Genomic DNA, 17,956 nt, shown 5'->3' with positions numbered 1-17,956 from the left:
CATCCAATGATGGATGGTGGCTTTGATAAACATGGTAGCTCTTACCAGCCCTTCACTTGGTTTGATGTTTGCCAGCTGAATCACTTCTAGGTGGGCAGACTGTGAAACCAGAGGATCTGATGACAGGGATATGATGTGGTCACAGACTCCAGAAAGAGTTTTACACTGAAAAAAAAAAATTAGGATGAACACATGTTGTATGTAACACGTGAATCACTTTTTGTTATAACTTTCTTACAAGAAAAAAATAAAGAAACATAAGCAGGTGACTTTTTTTCTATAAAATCTGCATAAAATAGGTATTCAGGTGAAAAAAACATAATACATACACAACACACCTATATTCTAAATTATGGATACAAGAACTAAAGATCAAAATACAAGAAAGTTATGGTTTTGTTTCTCTTGTTTGATTCATCAGACCTAAAATCAAATCATTATTCCTAAATAATCTTAATAACCACACAACTTCTTGGTAACAACCTCTGGATGTAACTAAACTCAATAATTTCAAAACCACCAATGATATGATCAGAAAAGTTTAAAAACAATCCAGTAAACGACCAAGAAGATGAATGTTCCAAGTCTGCTCAGTGAACTTCTCCTACTTATTTGTATATACTTTACTGTTCAAGGTTACCTTTCTATAAATTTCCTATGTCCTTCAGGTAAAGTTTGCCACTTCTTCAATACTGGTTTCTCAGCATTCTATGAAGTCTAAAATTGCAAAAATTCTAAAATTGCTTCATTCTGAATCCCTTGAGGCAGAAGCCATGTCCTACTCATCTCTGACTTCTCTTCCTCCCCCTTCCCCACACCTCCACACCAGGTAGAGAGATCTTACAACATATAAGGTACTCAGTAAATACGAGCTGAATAAACTGAGGAACAAAGGAGCTTTAGCATTTAGTAGAGTGGCTTGACTGAGGACAGAGAGCTAATACTTTAGGTTAGGATAAATCTATTCATGCTGCTATAGAACAGATATAAATATGTTAGAGTGAGACATGGTAAAATCATGAAGAGTGGAACATAAGTGAATGACGCTTGGAGTATACTTTCCTCAAATATGCTAGCCCTTAGAAACTTCAGACTCTCACTGTGCTTACTGGAACCAGGTGTCCATCATTTGGTTTCTTCTTGTTATTATTATTATTTACCTTTATTGTAGGAAGAGCTATTATTTTTCAGCAGTCAAGGTATCATTTTCTGTCCATTTCCAACATGTTACATTTGTTCTGTGACCACTACATTACTCAATTGTAAGGGAGACAGTTCTCTCTGTCTGGTCAAGATAATAATGACTCTCTTCTTAGTTGCTACACTCTTTGTACATGGCCCGTGGCCTCTCATTCTGCACTGGGTTCAGCTTCCTCATACCAAAAAAACTGCCAAACTAAATTTCCCTTGTAATTTCACTCCTTTTTGCATCTACTTCTCAAGGCTGCACTTTTATTGCAGCTATCAGCCTCCAAAGTGAGACATTAGCTGGTAAGATACCAATAACCATGGAAAGAACATGGGCTTGATATAAAGATAGATGTGGGCGATCATCACAGTGCCAGTTACTTGCTGTGTAACTGTGAGCAAGTTATTTTATATCCTTGAGGCTCAATTTCCTCATGTAGAAAATGGGGTGATAAAAATTGCTCTATATGACAAATCAGGTTAAGGTATAAAGAAAGAGCGTAATATGGCTCCAATCCAAACAAGACACTATATAAATGCTTATTTTCCCCCTGTTGCTTTCTCTACCCTCAGAGGGCTTAATCTTTACTCATGAGATGAATAATCTCATTATTCTTCATTACATGGCCGTGTTGACCATTTTACAATGACCAGTGATCATACTGCATGGCCATAATGGCAGAGTTCACATCTCTTTACTATTTCTGATGTTCAAATCTCAATGCTCAGATACAATGAAGGTATTTACCCCGAAAAGCTGCTAAGCATAGTGCCAAGAGGAATACCACTTCTTAGAAATTGGGAATTCTACAGGGCCTGATGTATTTGACCTGTGCAATTGCATAGGGGGCTGTACCTTAACATTATGCTCTGCTGTTGAGGTCTTGGAATTCTCCATTGTTCTTGAACAAGGGATTTAACATTTTCATTTTGCACTAGATCTCACATGTTTGTAGCACATCTTGGCACCCTAGTTGTGTGTGTGCACGAGCATTTTAATTCCTCTTGAAAATATTCATCAGCAGCCATGGGGGAAAGGATAGAATGGCAGTACTCAACATACAAAAACTGGCTGCATTTCAAATTGTTGATGTTTACAGGAAAGAAAACACTTTTGGGCAGATTTAAATCTTTTAGCTATTCCTTTCCTCCCATGTATGGCTACATTTTCATTCTTATTTTCTCTTTATCTCAAGAGGGTGATAATATTGTTAATTCTTAAGCATTTCTAAATAGGATACTTGGATTGCATGATAATCTAAAGGAGATATAATCTAAATCAGTACTAAATCAGTATACTAAAAAGAAACCTTTGTCGTTTCTACAAATTGAATTATTTTAAAAGTCCAATGCATAAATAAATAGGAAAGCAATGGACATATTTAAATGGCTCAACATGTGTACATGACAACATTCAGGGCCTCATACGACACACTGGTAATGAGCAATAGCAGCTCTCCAATTCAGGCACTGGAAGCACTTAGAAGTGGGGTAGAAGAAGGAAAGGCAGAAATACTAGACTGTAGACATGTTTACAAAAAAGAAAATACCAATTAAATCCACCGTATTAAGTTGCAAATCATTTTCTCAGATTCCTCTTCTTGAGTAATTTTGTTTGCCAAATACTTGCTATGTGCAAGGTCTGCTGGAATACAAAAGATGAGTAAAACAATGACTTTACCAGAAAAGCCATCAGGATTTAACAGATTAAAGATCTTGAAAAAAATAATAAAAAGACTTAGAAAAGAAACTCCACTAGAACCTTGCTGCCTGTTTTAGAGATAATGTACTAGAACCTTTATATTATAGTATTTGGCACTTGACTTAATAAGCCAATTAGAAGGGGTATAAAGCCTGGTTTTATATGCTAATTCTACACTCATTACTGCATCATACATCAAGCCACTGCAGGAAACCACATTAAAAGTACTAGGCAAAGTTCCAGGGAAGTTATTTGACACATTCTTGTAAAAAGCAAATTTGCTCATTCAGTAAAATCACGAGATATTATGTTGTTAACATTTTAAAACACAGCATTATCTACTGTTACCTAATTTCTAGAAAAAGAAAATTATAAGATAGCAAGAAAAATACATCTTCTATTATTATAAGTGAACATCAATATTACAGAGCACCTATAGCATATCTGGCACAATGCTAAATAGATGACCTTTGAATGACATGGGTTTGAACTGCGTGGGCCCACTTATACACAGAATTTTTATAGTACAGTCCTGTAAATGTATTCTCTCTTCCTTAGGATTTCCTTAATGACATGTTCTTTTCTCTAGCTTAATTTATTATAAGAATATACTATAAATACATAAAACATACAAAGTATGTGTTAATCAACTGTCTTATAGGTAAGGCTTCTGGTCAACAGTAGGCTATTAAGTAGTTAAGGTTTTGTGGAGTCAAAAGTTATACATGGATTTTTTTTAACTGCATAGCAGTTTGGTGCATTGTTCAAGGGTCAATTATACTTCATATTCATTATCTCATTTATCCTTATAACAACTTCCTGAAGTAGATATTATTATAGCCAGCATAGCAGAGGAGAAAGCAAGGCTAAATAAACAGATCAAGGTCCATTGCCTTGGAAGAAAAAGGACTTGAATTCTTCATCGTTATGCTTAACATCTCTCATTTCAATCTCTAAGTTGGAACTTGTTTTGATCAGTTTCTTTTTATATTGCTTAATCCTATGTCTGTATGAAATGGATGTTACATAGTATGTTTAAACTATATACTATAATGAAATACAAGGCAATTCTGCAAACATTCTTGCAATCTAGAATGCCATTTAGATAAGGAATAGTAGATCTGAGAGTGTGAAAGACACAGCTCTCTGGGAAAATGTAAAGCCATATTTGCAGCAGCAGGACAACTCTATCCTAGCTAGAAGATGACTTGGTAACCACCTTTATTAAGGGGATTCTTCTGGTATTTCTGCAATATTCATACCAAAGAATTTTTAATTCTATTTATCTTTAGTTCTAAAAACAGAAAGAAAATTTGAACCTAAAATTAAACCTAGTAAATAATATGCCTTTAATAAAGTTAAAGGAAAACTTAAGATAGCAATGAATATTATAACTGACCTTGTGGATTCTGTTATGAGCTACCCATGATGGTAACAAAAAATAGTGACTAAATAGCAGGTGACAGGGCTAGCTAGGACTTAAGAACCTTTTAAAACAAAAGAGGGTCATGGGCTAGAAGTAATGGTACTGTGACTTTTTTCTCTCCAACTGTTCATATTAATTTCAACTATGAATTAATAGAGCATGTTCTCAGAGTGAAATGGGAAGTTTTCATATTCCATTCTATATACATCTTATATTTTACATACATTTGCACACACACACACACACACACACACACACACACACACACATCTGGTTCACCCAAATCTAAAAGTTCAAAATGGAAAAAACACCTGAACACAGCAGGTTTAGTATAAAATTAATGGTTTTAAAATAGTTGTAAAAGCAACATTTTAGTCACTGTGGAGATTGAAAAAACAGCACCCTTACATTAACATATTAACTAATAATAACAGTATTATTTCATTATCACTGAATTTATCAAATAGTTTTTAGATTACTATGTAAAGTTTCAGTGATTATGTTTTACAAAGGGAACACAAAAAGTATTCTAAGTACAAACAATAGTGAAAACCTAAGGGAAAGGAAAGAAATCTTTCCTATATTAGTTACCATCAGAACATACTCAGACATGATTGAGCTACTTAAAGTATTTTTATTTGTTTTTCTAGATAAGTGAAGTGCTGGAATCAGTTATTCTGAATGTATTGGAGGAAATGAATGGAACTATCTTTAGGTTAAAAAATCAGAAATTCGTTTCAATTAAGAAAGAACTTCAGGCTCATAAGCTGAACAAGAGATTCTACCACCCCCCAAAAAAAGATTTTACAAACGGACATTTCTAGAAACTCTTCAGGTATATACATATATACAAGGGACAAGAATATAAAACAAAGATAAAATGAGGAAACAACAAACAGATGCATATACATTTTAAAATAGCAACATTGATGTAAAGCTACGATTTAAGAATAGCTTAAATGATTCAGGTTTATTATCAATAAAATGGAAAATAGTAGCAAAAGTTTTATTTTTTATGAACTTTTTATTTTATTTATTTTGAGACATAGAGAGACCACGAGCAGGGGAGGAGCAGAGAGAGAGGAAGAGAGAGAATCCCAAGCAGGTTTCACACTGTTAGCACTGAGCCCAGTGAGGGACTCAATTTCAGGAACCATGAGATCATGACCTGAGCTGAAATTAAAAGTCAGATGCTTAACTGACTGAGCCACCCAGGTGCCCCAACAAAAGTTTTATTTTGACAGTGTGTACACAGTAAAAGTATTAATATAACTGATATTTCAATTAAAATAGTCTGGAGGACAGAACACGTTTTTACTTTGGTTTGTCTATTAGTATAATTCAGTATTACAAATCATGTAATCCTGTGACAATTTAGGATAACATCTGCATTGTATTTTGTGAATGAGAGGTTTTGTTTTTACAAAATAGTATACATTTATTCTAATATTAATAGTGAGAACTCTAAATGATATAAGCCTCATTCGGAAATATAGTATTCTTAGTATCTTAATACTTCCTATATCTCTGTTGAGCTAACAATTTTGTAGTTCTAATTATCATGGCTCCCTAATAAGATACAAGGAGTAAAGAATCAGAGGTAACTTTGAAAGAGTAAAATCCACAAACAGAATTTAAATTGGTATTCAAAAGCATTATTCTATGTAAATATTCCCCAACCCAGGAAGAATTTCTTGCTCATATGAGTAAACAGAATTGAAGGAGAAACAATCTTTTAACCCTAAAAAACAAATAGAATGAAATTTCAATTTTAACCCAATGTAAAAAATCATATCTATATACAGTGAAGATTAAGAGTTTCAAATAGCTTCAGAATACAACTGTAGGAGCAAATAAATAAAGGTTTTATGAACTTTGTTCCAACAAGGCCTAGAAAGCTCTGCAATTCCTTTAGGTTTCAAATTCTGATGGTGGGGAGAAAAACACAACAAAACAACTAACAGAATGAAAAGAAACCACCACCACTCTTCATACAGCCATTCATTCATTCAACAATCACTGAGTATCTGCTAATGATTCAAATGCCCACTATTACATTCAAGGATTTCACAACCTGGTGTTTCAGGTAATCTATTTGGCTTTGTCCTTAATGTCACTTACATTAAACATGTTGTCCTTGTGTTCCTGATAATGGAAAAGAGGCAATAACACTTTAAAACAACCATCATTCACGAATGATGAGGCTATGAAGGATGAGGTCAGTACCAAACAGTGAGAGAACATCAGTGCCAAATATGTACCTGCTTTGATGAGCAAGAAGTGGACCCATGACACTTCCAAATTATTTCCAACTGCATCTCTGAAGCATCCTGGTCTGAATTAAAGTTGACACAAGACGCTCCACTCTCTGGTTTCTGACAGGAAAACAGTCAGCTGGAAACCAGTATTTAATCTAGGAAAATCTCCATTATATTTGCCTGCTCTCTCAGGGGCGAGAAATAGAGCCAGACAGGCTTGCAGTGGGTCCCCAGATAGTTGAGAGAACACTCATTAGGGTGAAAATTTCCAGGCTCAAAATTAACAAGGGTCTGGACATGCTAGTGGCTCAACTAAGAAGTGGGTTATTAGGAAGAGGATGCCCTTTTACTTTAGAGTCAAATAGCAAGACTGAAGGAGTTCATTATAATTAAATGAACTGCTGGAAAATCCAGGCACTGTGTGTGTGTGTGTGTATGTGTGTGTGTGTGTGTGTGTGTGTGTATGTGTGTGTATATATATATACACACACATACACACACACACACACACACACACACACACTATACACACATACACACACACACACACACATACACACACACACACACAGTGCCTGGATTTTCCAGCAGTTCATTTAATATATATATATATATACACACACATACACACACACACATACACATATGGTATAGGTATACATACACACACATATACATACATACAGAGAGAGAGAGAGAGAGAGAGAGAGTTAGTTTATGGGCAAATATTGAAAAATAGCAGAGACCTGGAGGGTAATGTCTTCACTTACAGCTGAGAAATTCAAAATTGCCATATGTGGGTTTTTTTGGAGGAAAGAACTAATTGCACTGTGCCAGTTATGACTTTACTGGCTCTCAGTTCCAAATTCACCCTTCAGTGCTTGCTCTGTGATAATGGCTGGGACTTGTCAAGAATTTCTGCTTTACACCAAGCATTATGTTAAGCTTTTATCAGTAGAGGGCACTAAAGAAATGTGACCAGGGGAACGAGGCTTCTCTTTCAGGTTCCCTTGTGCTGCATTTTTGCTTGGTCTTGTTACTGCTGCATGGTCCATCAGTGATGGATGTGTGTGACAACACCCAGTGGTTCCATGATCATGCAGTCCCTCAGTGAACTCAAAGTCTCAGCCTGGGCTCAGTGACCATCATCCTGGGGCCCTCTCAGCCTCATACCCACAGCAGCACTCTACTCTCTCTATGAGTCTCCTACCAGCAACAGTTGCCTATATCTTAGAAGGCTGTCTCTTGCTTGCCTGGAAACTGTGGACCAGCTCTGGCTTAGGCAACCCTCTGGCTCTAATGAGTTCTGATCCACCTCAGCCTGGTGGGAGGGTGTTTGCCTATCAGCTGTCCTTCATTGTATATACCACCCTCCTTCATTCTAGGGAATGTTTTACAGTGTCTTTACATAGGTACTTTTCTATGATAACTTAATAATTATTTAGATTAAGCTTCTGTTGTTTAAGTTATAGTTTGATTTCTGCCTCCAGACTGATCCCATTGTCTTGATGAAGAAATCTTGATATTTACAGTGACTGTAACTGTAGTTAAAAAAAATTCATAGTGTCAAAAACATCCATAGTGTCTTCGATCACAAAAAGAATGGTCTCAGGTGAAGATAGCCCTTCAATTTATCACTTCATGTGACCATACTGTTTTCTACTGATTTTCTGAATTATCACCAAAGAATTATGGCATTTAGATCTTACTCCTATAACCCAACTTAATGAGAAAGGCGAATTTAGTTTCTTCACAGCTAGTAAGTGCCAGAATGAGGTCAGTCGGGACACCAAATCTCTTTAACTCTCAAATTGATACTCTTTCTACTACATTACTCTTGTTTCACTTGACTCCTCAACAAAAACAAATATTCTCGGAGAACAAGGATTGCACACCCAGTCTGCATAAGCATTTTATAATGTATAATGGGATCAGCAAATGTAATGTTAGCAAGAACAACCATATAAATATACTGATGTACATACTGTCTATGCAGATCATAATAAAACATATTAAAAACAGATTATCTTAATTTGTTATGTATGGCCACATTCCCTTTAGTGTATACACATATTTTCTTTTTGTTTCAGAAAAGACAAAGATTTTTTTTTACCTCCATGATATTCTATCTGATTTCTTCTTTCCTCCTTAAAACATTGATTGTGGAAGTTACAGTTAAAATAATTTATAAGGCAATTAACCATCAAAATGTCAAAACCTGAAGATAATCTAATAGAACACTCAAGAAATCAATGCCTATTTCAGTAATAGTGTTAGCATGTATCTTCAGGGTGACCACAAAAATGACAGTGAAGGGGGCCAAGACAGAAGGGTCACATTAACTGTGACAACAAAGAAATATCTTAATTCTTTTCACTATAAAACTGTTAGAATTCATGTTTTAATGAGATGGCTCAAAATTTGCATGTCCAAATGCTACCATTATAACCAAAATGTCAACCATGCAACAAAACAAAACAAAACAAAACAAAAACCCCTCCATTTGCAATGGCTCCAAAACACAGCTTTAAGAGAAGAGTCTAGCTATAATTGCCAAAGCTGCCTTTTCAAAGCATTAGGGACCTTTTGAAAACCAATGTAAAATTATTTTTATGGTGTCATTTGAGTGCCACTATTTTCAAGAAATCTCTAAATTTAAAATATTAATATCATTTTTATTTTATTATAGGGCATGCTGCTACCTGGTACCTATATCCTCAAGGTTTGACACAATCAGAAGAAAGCTATGCTTACAAAAATGATATGACATAGATAGTGGGGAAGAATCTCAAATGAGCTCTTTATTTTCCCCTCCAAGCTCTTCCCTTGGATCTGTTGCTTCTGTGTAGTTTTAGCCATTTCAAGACTAGATATCAGAGAAGGCATAATACTTTCAGTCCAGATGGAGTTTAGGAGTGAAGAACTCATACATGCAAAGACAGAAAAAAATTACACAGAATGTTTATGAAATAAAACAATTAGTTAACATGCCAAAATCAGCCTAATTCATGATCAAACCTAAATTAGTAAAGAAAAAAAATAGCTTAGAGGGAAAAGAGAAAAGAGAGAAGAGAGCATTTATGAGAATTTCCTTCCTATAAACTGTAAAGTACTGTATAACAAAAAGATAATCTTAACACTAACATAATAAAGTAGGCATTCACTGTGTTTATTCTTCTCATTATTTTTATGGAAGCAATAGGGGATAAAATGCCACTACAAAGCAAGTGCCATACACAAGACCACACAGTTGGTCAATGTAAAAGGTGCATTTGAGCTCAGTATAATCTGATTTAAACAATGTAACTTAATGATCTTGCCTGGTCTGAGATTTCCATGAGTTTATCAAAGCTGGCAAGTGTTCCAGGCTCATCAGCGAGAGCAGCAGGGCTATGACAAGCACAGTTTAAGTCTGCTGAAGCACAGCGTCTAAAATAGCTTCCCAGGAGTGCTCCTCTCTCCACATTCAAAGACTGTTGTGAAAGGTGGGAGTGAGGAGAAAGTAGGGTACGGAACTCAAGAGAACTCCAGATTCCTTATAACTGATTTACTGTGTACAAAACAAGCATCTGTGCAGAGCAAAAACAGATGAGATGGGCTGTAACCTATCAGAGAATGTGTAATCAGGGCCAAGGCCTAACTGAGAGGGAAATACCAGATCAACAGAGGGGAAATAGCTTACTGCTTATCATTAGACAACAATCACGTAGATACATAGTGCACATATGATCTGCATTTCCTTTCTGTCCTTTATGGCTGCACTGTGCCATCAGTTCCATTATACTTAATGACAAATTAAAGGAAACCCAAGTTGTCATTTCCTTTTGCTCCTTCTCACGTTTCATATTAACAGACATCTCCATATACCACTGCAACCAACCAACCAACCAACTTTTTTCTAACAAGTCTTTTGGTCTTCAGAGTCTACTGCTTTTGAATTTTAAGCATTAAAAAAATCCTATTTCAAAGATAAAAACAGTGAACATCAAGAAATCCAGCAGGTGTATCATAAAATTATCCATTTAAAACTATCAGAATTATGAATATAATAGAATATATACTTGTATAATTTTCCACTATAAAAGCAATGCAAACTAATTGAAGAAAATTGGGAAGATATTTGAAATTAAAAAAATCAGCTGTTACCTTACCAAGCAAACACAATAAATATTCATATAGAATATTTTTTCAAAGTTTCAACAGTGATGATTTGTTATGTTTATAATATTTTTTTTTTAATTTTTTTTTCAACGTTTATTTATTTTTGGGACAGAGAGAGACAGAGCATGAACGGGGGAGGGGCAGAGAGAGAGGGAGACACAGAATCGGAAACAGGCTCCAGGTTCTGAGCCATCGGCCCAGAGCCCGACGCGGGGCTCGAACTCACGGACCGCGAGATCGTGACCTGGCTGAAGTTGGACGCTTAACCGACTGCGCCACCCAGGCGCCCCTAATATTTTTAATCTAGTTTTTACTTAACATTATTATTTAGAATCTTACTTTTAACTTTGGAACATATTTTATGTATATTTATAAATATCACTTATTCCTAAATTATATAATCAGATACAATTTGAAACAGTAACTATGAATAATAAATATTTCATCCTGTAATTGCACCATAATTTACTGAAGCATCACCCTATTATTTTCTGTTTTTCACTATTATACATAATGCTACTCTAAATACTTTCTGTTGTATTTTATAATTTATTTTAGACCAGATTCCCAAGATACTTTAGAAATATAGACTCTAGAGCCAGACTGCTTGAGTTAAATCCTACCTTAAATCCTTTCCATCTGTGTCACTTTGGGAAAGTCAACTAACCTCTTTATGCTTTAGTTTCCTCATCTGTAAAATGGACATGATGGTATTAATACGTATTTTCCAAGGTTGTTATGAGGACCAAATGATTAGCTTATATTTAGCACTTGAAATAGTACCTACAGCATACTATAAATACTACAAAAATATTAGCATTAATGTTTTTGAGTCTTGAAATTGCCTAAAACTTAAAAAGGTTTAATGAGTGCACATGCTTAGCAGTAAGGTACGTCCATTCAATTTCATTAGATTTTTGCCAGCATTTGACTATTTTTAGTCTGTATTTGTGTATGTGTGTGTATTTGTGTTTATTAATTGATAGGTGAAAGTTTGAATTTCATTACTGTGTTACAGGGATTCCTTGTTTTCTGAGGGAAACTGCCACTGGAAAGTAATGGTAGTCTTTGTGATTTAATTTAGGGATGCTGAGCTTGTCTCTTTAAGAAATATATAAATGCAATGATATTTGCATTATCTTTCTGATTTTCCAATGATATTTATCTATTTGATTTATTTAACAACCCTCATTTAAAAAACAGCACTCATATATTTTTTTATTCTTCACTATCTGGACAGATTCAATGTTTGTGCTTCCCCCTAAATTCTTATGTTGAAACCTAACCCCCACTGTGATGGTTTTTTGGAGTGGAGCCTTTTTGAGAGGTGACTAGGTCCATAAGGGCAGAGCCCTCTTAAATTGGATTAATGTCCTTATAAGAGATCCCAGAGGACTCCCTGACCCCTTCCATCAATGTGAAGACCCTCTATAAATCAGGAAACAGGCTCTCACTAGACACCGAATCTGCAGGTGCCCTTATCTTGGACTGCCCAGCCTGCAGAAATGTGAGAAAGGTGTGTTGTTTAAGCCCCCCAGACTAAGGTATTTTTGTTATAGTAGTGTGAACGGACTAAGACACCATAGCATCTGGTTTTGTTCTTCGTCTCCAGCCCTTTGCTACCACAAGTTTCCTATTCTAGAATTTGAAACTTTTGCTTCATTTATTTAGTAAACTTACTCAAATCCATTTTTCAACAAGGTACTTTAGTGACCTTGCTGATCTGGAAATATCTTTTTGTTGCTCTCACACATGAATGATAATTTAGGTATAAATATTTTGGGGCATTACTTTTCTTATGGATTTTCAATCAGACCACAAAAAGAAAAAAAAAGGAATCCAAATCAGCAAGGAAGAAGTCAAACTTTCACTCTTCAGATGACATGATACTTTATGGGGAAAACCCGAAAGACTTCCCCCCAAAAATGCTAGAACCGATACATGAATTCAGCAAAGGAGAAGGGTATAAAATCAACATACAGAAACTGGTTACATTTCTATACAACAATAATGAAACAGCAGAAAGAGAGATCAAAGAATTGATCCCATTTACAATAGGACCCCAAACCATAAAATACCTAGGAATAAACATAACCACAGAGGTAAATGATCTGTATGCTGAAAACTATAGCAAGCTTATGAAAGAAATTGAAGAAGACACAAACAAAATGGAAAAAACATTCCATGCACATGGATCGGAAGAACAAATATTGCTAAAATGTAGATACTACACAAAGCAATCTACACATTCAACGCAATGCCTATCAAAATAACACCAGCATTCTTCACAGAGCTAGAACAAACAGTTCTAAAATTTGTATGGAACTAGAAAAGACCCCAAATAGCCAAAGTGATGTTGAAAAAGAAAACTAAAGCTGGAGGCATCACAGTTTGGGACTTCAAGCTGTATTACAAAGCTGTAATCATCAAGACAGCATGGTATTGGCACAAAAACAGATATATAGATCAATGGAACAAAATACAGAACCCAGAAATGGACCCACAAACATATGGCTAACTCATCTTCGACAAAGCAGGAAAGAATATCCAATGGAATAAAGACAGTCTCTTCAGCAAACGGTGCTGGAAAAACTGGACAGCGACATGCAGAAAAATGAACCTGGACCATTTTCTTACACCATACACAAAAATAAACTCAAAATGGATGAAAGACCTGAATGTGGGACAGGAAATGATCAAAATCCTAGAGGAGAAAACAGGAAGTAAACTCTTTGACCTAGGTTGCAGCAACTTCTTGATGTGTCTCCAGAGGCAAGGGAAACAAAAGTAAACACAAACCTTTGGGACCTCATCAAGATAAAAAGCTTCTGCACTGCAAAGCAAACAATCAACAAAACTAAAAGGCAACCAACAGAATGGGAGATGATATTTGCAAATGACATATCAGATAAAGGGTTAGTATCCAAAATCTATAAAGAACTTATCAATCTCAGCACCCCAAAACAAAATAATCCAGTGAAGAAATGGGCAAAAGACATAAACAGACACTTCTCCAAAGAAGACATCCAGATGGTTAATGGACACATGAAAAGATGCTCAACATCACACATCATCAGGGAAATACAATCAAAACCACAAGGAGATACCATCTCAAACCTGTCAGAACGGCTAAAATTAAAAACTCAGGAAACAACAGATGTTGGTGAGGATGCGGGGAAAGGGGAACACTTTTGCACTGCTGGTGGGAATGCAAACTGGCACAGCCACTCTAGAAAACAGTATGGAGTTTCCTCAAAAAATTAAAAATAGAACTACCCTACGACCCAGCAATTGCACTAGTAGGTATTTTCCCAAAGGATACAAAAATGCTGATTTGAAGGGGCACATGCACCCCAGTGTTTACAGCAGCACTATTGACAATAGCCAGATTATGGAAAGAACCCAATGTCTATCCACTGACAAATAGATAAAGAAGATGTGGTATCTCTGTGTGTGTGTATACACACCCAGACACACCCAGACACACCCAGACACACACACACACACACACACACACACACACACACACACACACACAGTGGAATATTACTTGGTGATGAAAAAGAATGAAATCTTATCATTTGCAGTATCGTGGATGGAACTACAATACATTACACTAAGTGAAATAAGTCAGATAAATATTTATGATTTCACTCATATGTAGAATTTAAGAAACAAAACATATGAACACAGAGGAAGGGAAGGAAAATTAAGATACAAACAGAGATGGAGGCAAACCATAAGAGACTCTTAAATACAGAGAACAAACTAAGGGTTGCTGGAGGAGTGTTGGGTGGGGGGATGGGCTAAATGGGTGACATGCATTAAAGAGGACACTTGTTAGGGTAAGCACCAGGTGTTATATTAAGTGATGAATCACTAAATTCCACTCCTGAAACCATTATTATACTATATGTTAACTACCTTGGATTTAAATAAAAAAATAATATAAAGTAAACAGAAAAAAACAATTTGTGGATTTTGTTTCATTGTCTTCTGGAAGTTATGGTTTCAGAGTAGACATTTGAATATAACATAAGTTTAATTTCTTTGAAGTGAAACTTCTCATGTATCTCTTCTTACTAGTTAAACGTAGTTGCTTCTTGACATAGAAACTGTAATATATTAACACAAAATATCTTGAAATCGTGATCTTTCCAATTCACTTTCTTAACTTGTTGAGAAATTCAATTTTCCCAATTTTTATTCCTAAATTATTCTATTATATCCTTAATTATTTCCTATTGTTTTCTTCTTTAGAAACTAATAATTAGTTGAAGGTGGGCTAACCATAATCTATCCTCTATAGCCATTATCTTCTCTCATTTTTTGTCTTTTTATTAATTTACTAATAATCTGAGCAATAAAAAAGTTTATTTTGGTCTTACTGTTTCAATTTTCTGTAATAATTAATATGCTTTTTACTGCTTTCAGCATGGTTTAATTTCTATTTCCATGTTCTCAGTTTTAAAGACTTTTTTAAGTTTATTTTGTGTTCAGTTTATAGTGGCCTTACTTTCTTTATAGTATGGTATTCTATTTTAATGCAAACAGTATTCTTTTGATTCTTACTGAGATCATTAAATAGATGTTCTTAATAAACTTATTTCATGGAAAAAGATTTTCTTCTGACATATGAGGGACAGTTCCCCTTCTCCTTCCCATTCTTTTTCTTCACTCATCCCTAAATAAAGATCTATTTCAGGAAAAGATACACCTCACAACTTTCCTAACTATCTTAGTTTGCGCAGCTGTTGAAGAATACTCTGATACTTGTGTTGCCTATGTAACTCCCAAGATAGAGCAGATTTTCATAAATGATAAGTTATCCTTCCTCTTTATAAATGCCTCCCCTAGCCTCCAGACAAAATACAGATATAGGGAATGGGTCTGGGCTGAGACAGTTGATGTTCTAGTGCCTATCTCAAGTTACTGTAATCTCTACTCATTTGTATGAGCACTCTGACTCAAGTCTCATAGGAACAAGGAGAACATTCAGAGTCAGTAACCATTTGATTCTAAACAAGTTATATCAAAACTCAGGCTTTTTATTTTCTGGTACACATAAAAAAGAAAAAGGGAAAATAAAAAAAAACATAAATAAATATTGGAAAGAAGGTAATGAGACTATAAACAATTGTACTTAGAAGAAATTAATATTCTCATTTTACATATTAAGAACAAAGTCACCTACAAATATCTAATCATTATGTTATATACCTGAAACTAATATAATGTTATGTGTAAATCAACAATAAATTTTTTTTTTAATTTTTTTTTTAACGTTTATTTATTTTGGAGACAGAGAGAGACAGAGCATGAACGGGGGAGGGTCAGAGAGAGGGAGACACAGAATCTGAAACAGGCTCCAGGCTCCAAGCTGTCAGCACAGAGCCCGACGCGGGGCTCGAACTCACGGACCGCGAGATCATGACCTGAGCCGAAGTCAGCCGCTTAACCGACTGAGCCACCCAGGCGCCCCAACAATAAAATTTTTTAATGGTTAAAATTTACCTTAAAAATATCAAAGACAAACTACTTGACTAAGGTCACTGAGATACAAACTGTTAGAATTAGGGTGCAGGGATGCCTGGGTGGCTCAGGTCATGATCTCGCAGTTCTTGAGTTCAAGCTCCATGTTCAGCTCTGTGCTGACAGCTCAGAGCCTGGAGCCTGCTTTGGATTCTGTGTGTGTCTCTCTCTCTGCCCTTCCTCCACTTGCACTCTGTTTCTCTCTCTCTCTCAAAAATAAACATTAAAAAATTTTAAAAAAAGAATTAGGGTTCAGACAGTCCTTTAGACTTAACATGATTTTCTCTACATTACAGGAAATCTGGAAAGATACTTTATGAATATTTTGTTTCCAAGAAAGTATTCTAGCATCATATATACCAAGTGGTATAGTATACTATTTTATTATTTTTTAAAAAGAATTCTTATTGTGAGAAAAGTAGCACACAAGAATATAACCTTCTACTAAAGGCTAGCCCATCTTTACATTAAAAGGCTGGGAAGGGAGAAGTGGAAAGAGACAAATACCATGTGATTTCACTCATATGTGGAATTTAAGAAACCAAACACACAGCAAAGGGGAAAGAAGAGAGAGAGGCAAACCATGAAACAGAGTCTTAACTACACAGAACAAACTGATGGTTACCAGAGGGGAGGGGTGAGGGGGATGGGTGAAATAGGTGATGGGGATTAAGAAATGCACTTGTGATGAGCAGCGGGTGATGTGTGGAAGTGTTGAATCACTATTTTATAATGCCTGAAACTAATCCTACACTGTATGTTAACTACTGGAATTCAAAAAAAACCTTAAAACAATGTTAACAAAAAAAATAAATAAAAGAATAGGAGAACTGTAAAAAAAAAAAAAGAAAGAAAATACAAGTGCTTTCTGAGCTGAACTATTTGGTTAATGCCATCCACAGTCTCAATCATCGTCAAACAGGATCTTTAAATTGTCACTAGCTTGAATGCAAAATTGACAAAGTAAATATATAGCATTCATTTCTAAACTTCTTTAATGTTACTTATGTTGTCACTCATTTCTAACAGAGGTGAAGAAGTTATCAGGACAGATGAGCATCAACCAAGATACGGATTTACAAAGAAAAGCAGTAAACTGTTCATTAACAAAAAAGGAGATACTTTTCTATAAAAGTATAGTGTATTCATACCCTGTTTCTAGTAATATCTACAAAATGATTAACTGATTCAACAAATATTGCCAAATTAAAATTTGGAAGGAGGTTTGGGGAGTATAGAATCTGATCAAAGGCAAATTGATTATTTTATTAATTATTTCACCCAAATGATGATAGGTTGTTTACCCCATTATACAACCAAATACTTTTCTCTGATATCTTTCTCAAACGAATGGTAAAAAATACTGACTTCAAGTTCTCTTTTTTTCTAGATTCTTCATTCCAACCTTTCTACATACTACAATCTAAAAATTTTTATCATATTATATGATATTTTCCTATTAGGATACAAAAGAATGATTTTAACTAATATAACCTGTTCTTTTATACTTTTTATGTTCTTTTGTAGTTTTCCTATAAAATATACAGGTCTCATTTTTTATAGGCTATAGCTTTTTATTTAATTACTAGTTAAACAAAGAACCATTTTCTAATGAAGATGAAAATAAACCCAAATAAACTTACCACATGAAGAATTTTATTTTCTGTTTCATACACAGTACAATCCTTT

General features: G+C 35.0%; 1 protein-coding gene across 4 annotated transcripts in view; it reads right to left on the bottom strand.

The window, feature by feature from the left end:
- CNKSR2 (connector enhancer of kinase suppressor of Ras 2) overlaps positions 1-17,956 on the bottom strand; it is a 301,363-nt gene that overhangs the window by 149,466 nt on the left and 133,941 nt on the right. For all 4 annotated transcript variants that reach the window (XM_043570940.1, XM_043570941.1, XM_043570943.1 and 1 more), the window contains exons 5-6: positions 17,911-17,952; positions 46-165 (exon numbers count right to left, since the gene is read on the bottom strand). In XM_043570940.1, coding sequence (XP_043426875.1) covers positions 46-165; positions 17,911-17,952 — 162 coding nt within the window. The remainder of the gene's footprint in view (positions 1-45; positions 166-17,910; positions 17,953-17,956) is intronic.

Source organism: Prionailurus bengalensis, chromosome X (genome assembly GCF_016509475.1).
Source record: "Prionailurus bengalensis isolate Pbe53 chromosome X, Fcat_Pben_1.1_paternal_pri, whole genome shotgun sequence".
Lineage (NCBI taxonomy): Eukaryota > Metazoa > Chordata > Mammalia > Carnivora > Felidae > Prionailurus > Prionailurus bengalensis.
The sequence above is the reverse complement of the archived record's forward strand: the minus strand, read 5'-3'. Positions and strand labels throughout refer to the sequence as shown.